The sequence below is a fragment of the Chrysemys picta genome, chromosome 13, assembly GCF_011386835.1.
Source record: "Chrysemys picta bellii isolate R12L10 chromosome 13, ASM1138683v2, whole genome shotgun sequence".
Lineage (NCBI taxonomy): Eukaryota > Metazoa > Chordata > Testudines > Emydidae > Chrysemys > Chrysemys picta.
This window is the reverse complement of record NC_088803.1, coordinates 11,313,131-11,328,377: the sequence shown is the minus strand read 5'-3', so window position 1 is coordinate 11,328,377 and position 15,247 is coordinate 11,313,131. Positions and strand designations below refer to the sequence as shown.

The window sequence follows — 15,247 nt, the reverse complement described above, 5'->3', positions numbered from 1 at the left end:
ACTGAGGAATTTCCAAATCTAAGGTAATTACCCCGATCCAGCCCCAGCGCAGGGGGCTGGCTGGCTCAGGGAGGCGGGAAAGGGACAAAGCCCTGGGGAGCCCCCTCAGCAAGACCCCACTCTCAGCTCTGCCCTAGATGGAGCCGGATCCATGCCATCATGATTGGGGCCAAAACATTGATCCAAATCCCTTTAATTGACTCAGTAAATGACAAGGTTGCTCTGCCCCTGCCACCATGTTTCCTAATGGTGCCACCCATTCAACAGGAAGCCAATCAGTGTCCTCCGCTTCACCTTCTATGTTCCAGGAGGCGGGACTTTGAGAGTAGGTAGGAGTCGGCCAATGAGGGCCCTCACTTCCATCCTCAGCATGCCTGGGGACGAAGCAGTCTTCCAGCCAATGAGGACTCTCCATTTCATCCTCAACGTTCCAAGGGGCAGGGGCTCTGCCAGAGTGCTCTTTGTTTCATCTCAAAGGGGTGGGGCTTTGGGGGAGAGAGGGCCCAGCAATTGGCTGAAGAAGGAATTTAAGGCACCCACAAATATCCCTAGCTGAAGCCTTTCAGCCACTTGCAGTCAACCCTCATCATGGCTGCCCTCTCTCATTGGCTGCGCAGGCGCTTGCTCCTCCTGGCGGCCATATTGTTGCTCCTCCTCTTATGGCTGAGCCGAACGCCAGTGTCCATGGCATGTGACCCATCTGGGCACAGCCGTGTGGAGCGTCTCCTCATGGGATCCCATCTCACTGTCTCCCAAGTCGGGGAGAGGGCTCTGCTGTGGGGCCCCACTTGGTCCCTCAGGGCAGGGACAGAGCCAACAGGTCCCTCGGGACTGGAGAGATGGAGTTTTGATGCCAGCAGAGAGGAAAAAATGGACAGTTCTTCATCATCTTCCTCATCATCATCATGTTTCCCAGCATCCTCCATGCCCTCCGGGGGAAATTCTGAGCTGGCAATTGTGGCCATCTTGGAAGGGCCATCACCCATGGCTGAACTGGCCTCTCCCGCCTCCTTTCCATCATCCCTTGAACTGGTCCCATTGCCACAGCCCCTGGTAGCTCCTGCCTCACATTGTTCTGGATCTCCAGGTCCGGCCATGGTTCTGACTCCATTGCCTTCACTGTTGCCACCATCTAGGAAGTGGGGCTGTCTTGACCCCATCTCTATTGCAAATCTCCATTCTGGCTCTGCTCGGCAACTGGAGTCAGCCTCTAAAGCTGCCCGGGCCTGAGTAGGTCCCTTCAGGCCACTCAGGCCAAGGGGAGGTGGGTCAGGACGTTGGCCTTGAACGTTGGACACTGGTGGCAATTCACCCTCCCCTCGCCCGTCAGCACCCAGAGGGCGAGCAAAGAGGCTTAAGGGCTGCCCATTGGCCCTGCTGAGTAGTAACACTGTAGGGTGGCCACCACCCACCCTAGACTCCAGTTTGGTTGGTTGATCTGCTTGACTGCCATCTTGTTCTCCAGGCCTAGTGGGAGTTGACGCTGGGCTTCCTTCTCTTTTCAGGTTGTTCCCACTCAACTTCATGCTCCCAGGCTGGAGATCATGCTCTCTCAGGGTGGCTTCACTCCAATCAGCCTCCTCCTTGTTTTGACCTCTAACCTTCCCTTCTAGGCCACCTTCTTGTTTTCCATGTCCATTGAAAGTTGACTCTAGAGCTCTTTGTTCCACCAGGTTGTCCCTGTGTGACCTCACGATATTGGCTTGGCCTGTGGCACTTGGGATGTCTCCCAGTGGTTCCCATCCAGCCTGGGGTTGGCCTTTGACCGTCTCTCCTTGGCAGCCATCTTGTTGTCCATGTCCATTGAGACCTGACTCTAGAGCTCCAGCTTCCACCAGGTTGTCTCCTTGGCAACAACACTTTGTTCCCATTGGGGCATCTCTTAGTCCTTCCCCATCAGCATTGGCTTCAGATTGACTTTTGACCTTCCCTTCTTGGCCACCATCTTGTTTTCTGTACCCGCTGGGAGTTGACGCATGGTTTGCCGGTCCTACCAAATTGTCCCCTTGTGATCTGACACTCCAGGCCTGGCTGCCAGGTTGTATTGTGCCCAGGGTAACTGCTGATCCTTCCCTTCGGCCTCCATCCTGGCCCTGCCCCTGAGGCTGCTGGGACACCCTCTCAACTCGACTCCTCAGTGAGGCTAATAGTCTCCCTTCACTGCCACATTTGCGAGGGGACAGACATCTTGGAGCTGCTGCATCTCCTGGCTGCCATTGGCGTGGCTGCGATGGCCGCACAGGTGTGGGGGTTGGCACCTCTGGTTGCTCTGCCCCCAGAGCCCTGCCCTTGGCCCCGCTGCCCCTGGGGGGTGAGGCTCCGCTCATGGCCTGCTGACGGCTGGCCGGTCCCTTTTGGCTGCTGCCTTCATCCTCCTCTTCGGACTGGGAGGGGGTGGAGTCCGAATGGGGGGCTGGGCACGCCAGGGGGCTGAGCTCGTCCTCCGAGAGGGCTAGGAGACGTTTCTCAACCAGCTGTGGGGAGAGAGGAAAGGCGGTCACTGTGGGGGGTGGTTTCTGTGTAAAGGGGGCAGAGAGACAACTACTCTCCTTGGGTCTAGCTCCCCCTCAGTGGCCGTGTGGGGTGGTACCTGGCTTGGGGTGAGTCCCAGCTCTTGCTCCAGCTCCTCGCTGAGATCCAGGGGGTCGCATCTCTTCTCTGGAGAGAGCAGCTGGGCCAGGAACTGGGGGTGGATCACGGCTTCCACCTGCCGGGCCAAGGGGCGGGGGAAGCGGGGTGAGAGCGAGGCCCTGGTGCGGTGCTGCCAACCTGGATGCCTGGGTCCCATCTCCTGTCCTGGTCTCCCCCTCCCCCGCGGGTTGGGAGCTATGGGTCCTCCTTGGGATGAGCACCTTACACTGCCGACCTGGACACCTGGGTTCCATCTCCTCTCCTGGTCTTTCCCCATGTGGGCTGGGGAATATGGGGCACCTTGAGGGTGAGCACCTGGCACTACCATCCTGGACACCTGGGTCCCATCCCTATCCTGCTCTCTACCCACAGGGGCTGGGAGCTATGCGGCCCTGCCCTGCCATCCTGGACACTTGGGTCCCATCCCCGTCCCAGTCTTTGCCCCCTGGATGCTGGGAGCTGAGGGCCCCATGGGTGGGATGTGGCACCCCCCCGCGGGAGACACTCACCTTGCAGACGAAGCTCTCATCCTCACAGAGCTGCTCAACGTACTGCAGTAGTGCGGGGTCTGGGAGTGTCCCCTGTGCCTGGCTCTGGGGCTCGCCGCACCCGCCAGCCTCCTCCTCCGAGCTGGGCCGCAGCCCCTCCATGATCTCAGTGTACTGCCGCACGGCCTCAGGCGGGATCTCCCGTGGCTCCCCTGGGGCCACCGGGCCAGGCAGGTGGCGCTGACGGCGCCTGGGCTGGCGCCCCTTGGATGCCGCCTTTTTGGGGATGTATACTGCCAGGGAAAGGGAGAGCGCCATGCAGGGACTGTGGGGATGTCCACTCAGGAACCCCACCCAGTGACCGAGCACCCTGTATCCCCAGGGATGCCCCCACCCAGCACCACCATGGACCACCCACCCAGCACCCAGAGTCCTTGGGATCCTCCACTCAGCACCCAATGCCCCCTGGTGGAGGGATGTAACGTTGCCAGTGACCTCCACCCAGCCAAAAAGAACACTCAATGGCACCAGGTTAGTAGGGAAAAAATGTACAAAGGTTCTGGGTCTGTGCAAAAATATCCTGTGCGAAAGTGCTGGATATATGCAAATGTTCTAAGTATGTGCAAAACTGCAAAAGTGCTGGGTATGAACAAAAAAAAAACCATGCAAAGGTTCTAGGTCCATGCAAAAAAAAAAAAACCCATGCAAAAGTGCTGGGTATGTGCAAGAACTGTGTAAAGTTCTAGGTACATGCAAAAATGTAGAAAGGTTCTAAGTATGTGTAAAAACTGGGCAAACACGCTGGGTATGTGCAAAAACTGCAAAGCTTCTAGGTCAGAGGTGGGGAAACTACGGCCCGCGGGCCCATCCTGCCCGGCCCTTGAGCTCCCAGACAGGGAGACTAGTCCCTGGTCCCTCCCCTGCTGTCCCTCCACCCCTGCAGCCTCAGCTCCCCGTGCCGCCAGCGCTCTGGGTGGCGGGGCTACGAGCTCCTGTCAGGCAGCGCGGCGGCGTGGCTGGCTGCAGCTGGGCGGCGCAGCTGCCAGTCCTGGTGCTCTGAGCGGCATGGTAAGGGGGCGGGGAGCGGGGTGGTTGGATAAGGAGCAGGAGGTCCCGGGGGGCAGTCAGGGGACAGGTAGCAAGGGGTGGTTGGATGGGGCGGAGGTTCGAGGGGTCGTCAGGGGACAGGGAGCAGGGGACAGATGGATAGGCGTGGGAGTCCTGGGGGGCCTGTCAGGGGGCGAGGGTGTGGCTAGGGATCGGGGGAGTAAGGAGACAGGAAGCAGGTGGGGTTGGATAGGAAATGGGATCCCAGGGGGAGGGTGGTTAGGGGCGGGGGTTCCCGGGAGGGGGCAGTCAGGGGACAAGGAGCGAGGGGACTGGATCGTTCAGGGGTTCTGAGGGGGGCAATCAGGGGGTAGGAAGTGGGAGGGGGCAGATAGGGGGCAGGGGCCAGGCTGTTTGGGGAGGCACAGCCTTCCCTACCCAGCCCTCCGTACAGTTTCAGAACCCCAATGTGGCCCTCAGGCCAAAAAGTTTGCCCACCCCTATTCTAGGTAGATGTGAAAAGTGCAAAGGTTCTAGGTACTGTAAAAGGTGCAAAGGTTCTAGGTATGTGCAAAAACTGGGCAAAAGGGTATGTGCAAAACATGCAAAGATTTTAGATGCATAAGTGCTGGGTATGTGCAAAGGTTCTAGGTATTGGAAAAGTACAAAACTGCTGGGAGTGTGCAAAAGTCTAGTTACATACAAAAACTGCAAAAATGCTGGGTATGTGCAAAAAAGAGAGGAAGTTCTAGGCACGTGCAAAAATCATGCAAAAGTGCTGGGTATGCACAAAATAACCCAGGCCAAGTTGCTAGGTACATGCAAAAAACTGTGCACAGGTGCTCTGCACGTGCAAACATTCTAGGTATGTGCAAAAGCCAAAGGTGCTGGGTGTGTGCAAAAACCATGCCAAAGTGAAAGGCTTGTGCAAAAAATAATAATAATCAGGGTATGTGGGGGGAACCCTGCAGTCAGTCAGTGACTATCTCCTGTCACCTGTGAAGGGGTTTCCCTCCACCCCAGGGTATTGTGGGGGTTTAGGAGGAAGGTACCTTGCTGCTGGCCAACATCGAGGGCTGGCGGGCCGGAAAGCTTGGGAGGGTCGGTGGGTGGGGGCTGGAATTGGGAGCTACTCAGGAGCTTCATTTTCTGGATCTGCAGCTCCTCTTCAGCCTCGAACTCCATGAACCTGAGGAAGAGGAGGAGGGTTGGGCTTAGAGCGGGGGCGACATCCCCAGGATCTCCAGCGCAGTACTTGGGCGGCAGGATGCCCAGGGCCAGCCCCACGGGGCAACACTCACTTCTCAGCCATCTCGTAGAAGATCATGCGCTCGAAGTTGCTGCTGCGCTCCCATTCCTGCACGGCACGTGGCACCCCCTCCTCCAGAGCCAGCTCGGGGCGCAGGCGGGTCAGCGACCGCAAGACGGGGCTGTGGGGGAGCCTGGGTCAGCGCCGGAGGGAGCTCCACACTCCCAACCCGCAGCCCCCTGCTAGCCCCGCCCTGGGCTTCCCCTGCAGCTCTTCCGATGCCCCTCACTCCCGACCTGCAGTCCCCTACTAGCCCAGCCCTGGGATTCCCCCCCACTCCAGCTGTGCCAGTGCCCCTCACTCCCAACTGCAGCCCCCTGCTGTCCCAGCCGGAGTCTCTCCAGGCTCTCACATGAAGAAGCAGGCCAGCGCCTCGGCGTCGGGCGTGCCCGGGAAGTGCTGCCTAGCCAGGGCTTTGTAGCACTGCCAGCGCCGATAGTTTTCGTAGACACCCTTGGAGGTGCAGGAGGCGGAGGGGTCGCTGGTGGGGGGTGCCCGGGCTGGAGGGGTTTCCCTGGGCCCTGGTTCCTCACTGGCTTTGCTCAGCAGGACGGTCCTTATCCCGGCGGCCAGCTGGAGCCGGACAGGGGCCCCGTCCCGCCGCGTGGGGGGCCAGCCCGCCGGCGCCCCCGTTAGGATGATGGTCTGTGCCCGGGGCGGCTCCTGGGCCCCCTCCGGCTTCAGCTTGACAATGAGCTTGCCCCCGGGGACGTCGGGTGAGGTCAGGAGCAGGGCAGCACCAGGGAAGGTAGGCAGCAGGAGAGGAGGCAGCAGGGGGCCCTGGCGGGGCTGGGAGGTCATGGCAAGGAGGGGTGAGAAGGTTGGAGAGCATGAGCGGGGAGGGAAAGGGGAGGCCGTTCTCTGCAGAGGGTATCGGCAGCACCCGCCGAAGAACAAGGGCTGCTGGGAAACTCACGCCCCAATCTGGCCCTGGCACCACCCCCCACCCTCGCCCCCCAGCTGCCAGGTTGAATCAAAACAAATCTGGAACCTGGAGACGTCGGGAGTTCTGATGGGGGGGGGACATTCAGAGCCTGATCCTAAGGTTCTCTTTCCCCAGCTCTGCCACTGCCCCTCAATCCTGACCCGCAGCCCCCTCCTACCAGACCTGGGTTCCCCATCCCCCAGCTGTTCCGGTGCCCCTCAATCCCGACTCATCGTCCCCTGGTTTGCTCCTGTGGCTTTGGGGTAAACATTAGAGAAACCAGGACACCCCGCAAAAAACTGTACCCAGCTGCCAGGCTTTCAGTGTGGCCCCTGATACTAAGGAAAGGAGCCGCATGGACATGACTTTTGCTCATACCCAGGCCATAAGGAACCATTGTGATGATCTGTATTAGGGTAACTCAGAAAAGGTCCAGTCGGACCTATTTAAGGACACGCTGGGGCCCAACAGATTTCACAGACCAAGGTGCTGACACTTTGATGCATCTCTTTGCTAGAAGGCAGTTTTTTGCCTGTGCAGAACATTCAGGGAGTCAGTCACCAAAGATCTAAAAATGGAGAAGACTGAAAGTTTAGTAGGGAGCTAGTACCTGCATAAGAACGGCTTGAATGCACAGGACATCCATGAGAATGGGGTGGGGGTGGGGGGGATGCTGGGAGATGGTGCCACTGTAAACAATGGGGCTGCTGAATTTAAGCAAGGGCGGATCAGCACAGAGGATGAGCCAAGGTCAGGACGTCCCAGAGATGCCACTATACCAGAAGGAAAGAAGATCAACAGTCAGGTGCATAGTTAACTGAAGACTCGGGCACAAGAAAAGGGTCAACAAGGCAGGTGCCCCGAACGTGAGAGCACGATGTGGCGTTTCCAGGAATACTCTGGAGCTTTTTGGTTCTCCAAGACAATGTGTCACCTTAGACGTCCCAGTGGCCACAGCTAGCTAATGTGGCTTTCAACTGCTTCCCGTCCAGCCTCTCCAGCAGATCTGGCTCCCTTAGATGTCCACCTGTTCCCCAGATTGAAGGAGGACCTTTGCGGGTTGAGTTTCAAATGCAATAAAGAGGTGGTTGCAGCAGTGGAGGCATTTCGGCCATGCATGGCAAGTACTTCTCCAAGATGGGCCCGTGCATTGGTGTCAAGGGGAATTATAATAAAAATAAATAAACAACAGAATGCAAATTGGATTGTTTTTGATTTGTAAGGCCAGAAACTTTCTGAACACCCCTTGTATAGCATGGGCCAGAGAACGTCCCCCAAATAATTCCTAGAGCGGATCTTTTAGAAAAACATCCCAACTTGAATTAAAAGTCGCCAGCGATGGAGATTCCACCATGACCCGTGGTAGTCATTCCGGTGGTTAATTACTCTCACTGTTAATTTACGCCTTCTTTCCAGTCTGAATTTGTCTAGTTCCAACTTCCAGCCATTGGATCCTGTTAGACCTTTGAGATCACCATTAAATATTTGTTCCCCTTATAGGTACAATGTAATCGAGTCCCCCCTTTACCTTCTCTTGTTGAGCTAAATAGCTTGAGCTCACTGAGTCTTTCATTCTAAGGCATGTTTCTAATCCTTCAATCATTCACATACCTGCTCAGTGACTATTCCCTATTTACAGTATAAGGCTAATTAAAACAGGATTAGGGGATGACAACTCTCACAGGGCATTGGGAAGGGGGAGATACTACAATTCCCAGAATGCACTGGATGTTAGTGACTACAACCCCCATGGAGCAGTGGGAGCTACTAGACTACACGTCCCAGGGTGCACTGGGGAGCCATTTGTTTGGGGAGCTAAAAGGGGGTAAATGCATAGGCGCCAACTTTCCCCAGCGCCGGTGGGTGCTAGCGCCCCCACACTCCGACTCCACCCTTTCCCTGCCCTGCCCCCATTCCAACCCCTTCCCCAAAGCCCCCACCCTAACTCCGCCCCCTCCCTGCCCCTATTGGACCCCTTCCCCAAATCCCTGCCCCAGCCTCCTCCCCTGAGCACACTGCATTCCCCCTACTCCCCCCTCCCTCCCAGCGCTTGCCATGCAAAACAGTTGTTTTGTGGCGCAAGCGCTGGGCACAGGGGGGGAAAGCAGGCACAACGCATGCACAGGGGAGGAGGCGGAGGTGAGCTGGGGCGGGGAGGCAGGGCAGGGAGCTGTCGGTGAGTGCAGATCACCCACCAATTTTCCCCTGTGGATGCTCCAGCCCCGGAGTCGGCGCCTATGAGCGAATGGTTTAGGTCAGAGGTGGGCAAACTATGGCCCACGAGCCATTTTAAGCCGGTCCAGTGACCCTCACCACGCAGCTCGGCCCCACTCCTGCCGGGACGCTGGATTGGGGGCCGCACCATGAGGCTCGGCCCCCCTTGGTGCTCCAACTGGGGCACAGGGTTGAGGGCTGCACCACGTGGCTCCCAGATAGGGTGACCAGACGTCCCGATTTTATCGGGACTGTCCCGATATCTGCTTGTTTGTCCCGCGTCCCGACTGATGTTCGGCCGGGACACTGGACAAACTAGGGTGACCAGATGTCCCGATTTTATAGGGACAGTCCCGATTTTGGGGTCTTTTTCTTATATAGGCTCCTATTACCCCCCACCCCCGTCCTGATTTTTCACACTTGCTGTCTGGTCACCCTAGGACAAACAAACAATTTTGCCCTCTGCTCCGGCGCTTGCGCCCCCCCGCCCCCTTCTTCCCCCATTGGATCCCTCCCCAAATCCCTGCCCTGAGCCCGCCTCTTCCCCAAGCACTATCTGGGCACGCTGCAGCCAGCCCAGTCTGCTCCCCTGGCCGCAGCTGGCTCAGCGTGTGGGGCGGGTGACTGAGGAGGGACTGGAAGCCGGAGCTTGGCCGCTGGCGCACAGAGCCTCTTCCTCAGGGGGTGGGGGAGCCGGTCCCCTGCCCGTCCCGCCGCAGGGATAGGTAGTGAGCGGCGGCGGGAGGGGCCCGGCCTGGGCTGGGGAGAGCGAGACGCGTTTGCAGCTGCCCCGCTGGGGGTTCCCGAGGCGAGGCAGGAGCTCAGCCCCTCTGCGGCCACACGTCTTCCCGGACCTCGCCTGCCTCTCAAGCCGCCCCGGGGCCCGTCCGCCGGCAGCCGAGCCCAGCCCAGCCCAGGCCCGCAAACGCCGCGTCGTAGCGCCACTCTCCGCGCCCAGCACTGCCCGATCCCCTCCAGCCTGGCCCTGCACGCCAGCAGTCAGAGCAGCCCCCAGCCCAGGAAGGGGTTTCTCAAACCTGCCCCCGCGGGCCGCCCAGCCCGAGACACCTTCCACGCTGGGCTGCGCCTCCCTCCGGCTCTGCGGGCCTAGCCACCGCTGGAAGTTGGCCCGGAGCACTGCTTCCTGGGTGTGTTGGACTGAAATCTGGCCTGGGGTCAAGTCCCGGACAGTCCAGTGGCCCCGGGGAGCCGGAAAGGAGGACTGGCTTTCCTCACGGGGTGCACAGGGGTCGGGGGTTGGGGAGCTTTGGTCTGGGGACACCAGAGCTGCTAGCTGAGAAAGGGGCTGGTCTAGTGACTAGTGGAGCTGTGCAGGGCTCTGTGTGTGTGCGTGGGCAGGGGTGACCGGTGTCTGTGCAGGGGGGTGTGTGTGTATGTGTTTGGGGGGGCAAGCCGGGCGGGCACGGGCCCACGGCGGCCAAGACGGAGCAGAGGCAAGCTGGGGGGCGGGGCGTGGAGCTCTGGCGGCTTTTTTTTTTTTTGCGCCCCCCCCGTCCCGATATTTCACCTGGGTGATCTGGTCACTCTACTCCCAGAAGCCATGGCATGGTCCCGTTCTGGCTCCTACGTGCTCCAATGGAAGCTGCAGGGGCGGCACCTGCAGAGGGGGCAGCATGCATAGCTGCCTGGCCATGTCTCCATGTAGGAGCTGGGGAAGGGACATGCCACTGCTTCCGGGAGCCGCTTGAGGTAAGTGCCCCTCTGAGCCTGCACCCTTGAGCCTCTCCCCATGCCTCAACCCCCTGTCCCAGCCCTGATCCCCCTCCCACTCTCCAAACCCCTCGATCCCAGCCCGGAGCACCTCAAACCACTGATCCCCAGCCCCACCCCAGAGCCCACACCCCCATCCGGAACCTGCACCCTTTCCCCAGCTCTGATCCCCCTCCCACCCTCCAAACCCCTCAGTCCCAGCCCAGAGCACCCTCCTACACCCCAAATTCCTCAGCCCCAGCCTCACCCCAGTGCCCGCATCCCAACCCCAATTTTGAGAGCATTCATGGCCCACAAATCTATTTCTATTCCCCGATGTGGCCCTCGGCCAAAAAGTTTGCCCACCCTGGTTTAGGTCATGGGGGTGGGACACGAGCTGTACTGGGAGCAGGGAGGTTAGAAGCTCAGAAAGGACATATCCCAAAATGCACTGGGGTGCAGAAATTTGGAGTACCGGAGGGCTAAGAAACTACAACTCCCATAATGCACCTGGCTAGCCAAACAACTACAACTCTCTGAAGGTTTTGAGGGCAGAAAGAGAATGGCTCCCAGAGTTCATTGGGGCTGGAACACACTACAGCTCTAGTAGAGACCCTGCCGCTCTCCTAGGGCATTGGGGGCAGAGTGCACTATAACTCCCAGAGTGCATTGGAGTATACACCCTCCATCCCTCCTAGGTCACTGGGGCTTGAGGTCCCTCTCCTATAGTGCATTAAGGCACAATTCCCAGAGTGCCCTGGGGTAGAGACCCTGCAACTCTCCTTGGGCATTGGGGCTAGACTGAACTACAACTCCCAGAGTGCACTGCGGGCAATGGGCGGTCCCTCTCCTAGCGTACATTGGAGTTAGAGCGCACTACAGTTCCCAGCGTGCGCTGGGGCTGGCCTCTTTCTGGTGCAGGGTTCCGGGATCAGCAGCACGTGCGTTGCAAGGCGGTCCGGCTGTGCAGCATGTTCCTGCAGTATTATCTCAACGCGCAGGGTGACAGGGTCTACACCCTCAAGGTGAGCACTTCCCCCGGGGTGCAATCCGGATGCAGGGTTGGCGACTTCTGTCCCAATCCGGATCCTTCCGAACCTTTCCTACTGTCCCTACTCCCGGCCCTGCCCCATCCTACCCGCTGCCTGGCTCCAGGGCTGGGCTAGGAGGGGCTGCGGGTCAGGAGTGAGGGGCACCGGCAGTGCTGGGAAAGGGGCGCGGGGTCCGGGCTGAGCTAGCAGGGGTTGTGAGTTGGGAGGGAGGGGCACCCGCAGGGCTGGGCTAGCAGGGGGCTGCTGGTCAAGAGTGAGGGGTTCTGGCAGAGTTGAGGGGTGCAAGGCTGGGCTAGCAGGGGCTGTGAGTTGGGAGTGAGGGGCACTGGCTGGGTTAGCAGAGGGTTGCAGGTGAGGAGTGAGGGGCTCCGGCAAGGCTGGACTAGCAGGAGGCTGCAGGTCAGAAGGGGTGGGCAGACGTGGGTCAGGGGAGCACAGGGCTGGGATAGCAGGGGGCTATCGGTCAGGCCCAGGGTGCTCTAACATGTCTTCCTGTGTCTTGTCCTTGGCAGAAAGTGGATCCCTCTGGCCAGCTGACCTGCTCCGCACACCCTGCCCGCTTCTCCCCGGATGACAAGTACTCCCGCCACCGCATCACCATCAAGAAACGCTTCGGCGTCCTGATGACCCAGCAGCCGCAGGCCATCCTGTGAGCCGAGCGCCCAGCTTACTGGATCTGCGGCTGAACTGAGATGGGGTCTAGCTGCTCCCTGAATCCAGCCCCTGGCTCCCACAGACCCCGTGCTCTGCGAAAACCCGGGTTAGATTGCTCATATCGAGCTCCAACTGGATATGCTGTTCCTCTGGGGTGCAAATAAATTGTCTTGATCCCACATCATCTGTCAGGTTTTGATCAGAGACCCTAGATTTCAAGGCCAGAAGAGATCGTCTATTCTGGCCTTCCGGGTAACACAGGCTGGGGAACGCTCCCAAAATAATTCCTAAAAAACCTGCCTAGTGGTGATGCTGGGCTGCTCAGTTTCATGCTAGGGGATTTCTGCTGTGTTTAGCCATGGGTGGGCCTGTAGGGGAAGGTGTGGGGCAGAGGGGGTTGACTTTCCGACTCTGGCGAACTTTATAGGGAGAGAGGGTTGTTTTTCACAGCAGATATGCTCTAGGTCAAGCAGGAATTAATTCTGCCTGTGTCACCAGTTGGACTAGACCAGTGGTTCTCAACCTTTCCAGACTACTTTGGAAAGTAGTCTGATTTGTCTTGCGTACCCCCCAAGTTACACCTCACTTGAAACCTACTTACTTATAAAATCATACATAAAAATACAAGAGTGTCCTAGCACACTAGTACTGACTAATTGCTTACTTCCTCATTTTTACCATATCATTATAATATAGATCATTTGGAATATAAATATTGTACTTACGTTTCAGTGTATAGTATATAGAGCAGTATGAACAAGTCATTATCTGTATGAAATTTTAGTTTGTACTGACTTCGCTAGTGCTTTTTATGTAGCCTGTTGTACAATGAGGCAAATATCTAGATGAGTTGATGTACCCCCTGGAAGACCTTTGTGTACCCCTGGTTGAGAACCACTGTACTAGACAATCACCCTCTGTAGGAAGCGCTGATCTTGGCCTTAAGGATTGTCAAGGCTCCTTCCCCACTCTGAACTTTAAGGTACAGATGTGGGGGCCTGCATGAAAACTTCTAAGCTTAACTACCAGCTTAGATTTGGTCTGCTGCCACCACTCTCGATGCTAATTCCCTTCCCTGGGTAGCCTTGAGAGACTCTTCACTCATTCCCTGGTGAATACAGATCCAAACCCCTTGGATCTTAAAACAAGGAGAAATTAACCATCCCCCCATCTCTCTCCCACCAACTCCTGGTGGATCAAGATCCAACCTCCTTGGATCTAAAAAACAGGGAAAATCAATCAGGTTCTTAAAAAGAAGGCTTTTCATTAAAGAAAAAGGTAAAAATCATCTCTGTGAAATCAGGATGGAAAATAACTTTACAGGGTAATCAAACTTAAAGAGCCCAGAGGAACCCCCCCCCCCCCCCCGCCTTAGGTTCAAAGTTACAGCAAACAGAAGTAAACACCCTAGCAAAAGATACATTTTTCAAGTTGAGAAAACAAAGATAAAACTAGCACGCCTTGCCTGGCTGTACTTACAAGTTTGAAATATGAGAGACTTGTTCAGAAAGATTTGGAGAGCATGGATTGATGTCTGGTCCCTCTTAGTTCCAAGAGCGAACAACCCCCAAAACAACACAAACAAAAGCCTTCCCCCCACCAAGATTTGAAAGTATCTTGTCCCCTTATTGGCCCTCTGGGTCAGGTGTCAGCCAGGTTACCTGAGCTTCTTAACCCTTTACAGGTAAAAGGATTTTGGAGTCTTTGGCCAGGAGGGATTTTATAGTATTGTACACAGGAGGGCTATAGCCCTTCCCTTTATAGTTATGACAAGGATTATAGAGACTGGCAGCGTGTGCAAGCAAATTTGAAACAGGAGAGGGACTGGCAGGGTGAGGGGCTGGTTTGGGGCAAGGTGGCTGGACTGTGGGACCACTACCGGGGGGATCTATGGGGAACGCTACAGGCTTGCTGGAAGGGGAGGCTGAGGGGGGATTTGGATAGGCTTTCTGGCTCGGCTTATTTAAATTGTGGAGAGAGAAGTAAATTCATCTCCATGTCCCACATCTTTTGGGGAATGATGGCCTCCTGCAGGGGACAGCATCTGCCTGGCATAAATGGAGATGGGCATTTCGGGCAGAGCACAAATCCGGCAGTAGGAGGGTTTAAAAACAAGTCCTGGTTGCTGGTGACACGGCAGATTAATGTATGGCAGGGCATAGGATGGAGTAGGAGCGAGCATGGAAAGCGCTGCTTGATCTGCTGCCCGAATGGAGAGAGAACCTAGGAGCCTGGTTCCCAGCCCCCTGAGCTGGCCAGGAGACCCCGCTCCTCTTCCCAGTGCAGGGAACGCAACTGGACATGTCCCACATGCTTCGTCTGCTCCCTCTGGCCCTGGGCCAGCTCTGCCCATTTCAGAGGCAGCGTCGACGGGCCCAGGGCTTGGCAGAGAATAAAGGGGCAGCACCTCGGTCCCGGCGCCATACCTGGCACCAGAAGGCTGCGGAGCTGTGGGGGAAAGCCCAGGGCTGGGATAGTAAGGGGCTGCAGGTTGGGAGTGAGTAGCACCAGCAGAGCTGAGGTGGGGAAATCCCAGGGATCTGTGGGTCAGGAGTGGGGCACGGCAGAGCTGTGTGGGGTGGGGGGGATCGGGGCTGGCAGGAGCTGTGCTCCTTGCAGTGCCTTGCACAGGGCCCCAGGACACCCTTTGATGGCCAGCTGGAGCTGTTGGCGGCGGGTTCGCTGCCTCGGGCCCCTCGGCAAGCGCCAGCAGTGGAGGTGGCGTGGCAGGGGCCCTGTGAGCTGTGCCAGTCCGGCTCCTGCCGGAAGAGGAGTGAGGGTGGCATCCATCCTTGGCATGAGCAGGAAGGGGCTCAGCCTGGGGCCCCTCATGGGACAGCTCACATCAACGGCAGCCTGATCTCTGGAGAGATCACGGGGGTGGGGGCACCACTCCCACCCTCCTCTGGGGGTTGGGGGGCATCAAAACCCTGTCAGGCTGGAGGCAGGAAGTTGGGGTGACCCCCAACTACCCCTCCCCCCACACCCTTCTCCCCCATCTCTCCCCAGAGACTGCCAGCTCCCTAAAGCCCCCCACGTTTGCCCTTCCCCTCCTCTGTCCCCCAAATCGCTCCTTCTGCACAGTTACCCCAACTCTCCCACTGCCCCTCACTCCCCTCCTGTATTTGCCTTTCCTTATCCCTCAAATGCCCCCTCCTCTAATTTGCCTCAGCCCCTAATGCCTCAAATACCCCTTCCCCCCACATTTGCCCTTGTA

The 15,247-nt window shown here is 57.7% G+C and overlaps 2 protein-coding genes across 6 annotated transcripts; one reads left to right on the top strand and one right to left on the bottom strand.

Moving 5' to 3' along the window:
* Window positions 1-177: 177 nt before the first annotated feature.
* Window positions 178-13,617, bottom strand: NUTM1 (NUT midline carcinoma family member 1). 5 transcript variants are annotated; one of them, XM_065565421.1, is made up of 7 exons: window positions 13,510-13,617; window positions 7,011-7,173; window positions 5,468-5,596; window positions 5,219-5,355; window positions 3,141-3,412; window positions 2,591-2,707; window positions 178-2,474 (listed from the first exon to the last, which is right to left on the bottom strand). In XM_065565421.1, the coding sequence occupies exons 2-7, from the start codon at window positions 7,040-7,042 to the stop codon at window positions 603-605; spliced, it is 2,559 nt and encodes an 852-aa protein (XP_065421493.1). In that variant the 5' UTR covers window positions 7,043-7,173; window positions 13,510-13,617; the 3' UTR covers window positions 178-602. The 5 variants fall into 5 exon arrangements, with proteins under 5 accessions (XP_065421493.1, XP_065421490.1, XP_042701776.2 ...); XM_065565418.1 differs by lacking the exon at window positions 13,510-13,617 and adding an exon at window positions 10,691-10,762; XM_042845842.2 differs by lacking the exons at window positions 7,011-7,173; window positions 13,510-13,617 and adding an exon at window positions 5,828-6,367.
* NOP10 (NOP10 ribonucleoprotein) lies at window positions 11,190-12,209 on the top strand. Its single transcript, XM_005312768.4, has 2 exons — window positions 11,190-11,349; window positions 11,889-12,209. The coding sequence occupies exons 1-2, from the start codon at window positions 11,296-11,298 to the stop codon at window positions 12,027-12,029; spliced, it is 195 nt and encodes a 64-aa protein (XP_005312825.1). The 5' UTR covers window positions 11,190-11,295; the 3' UTR covers window positions 12,030-12,209.
* Window positions 13,618-15,247: the final 1,630 nt, after the last annotated feature.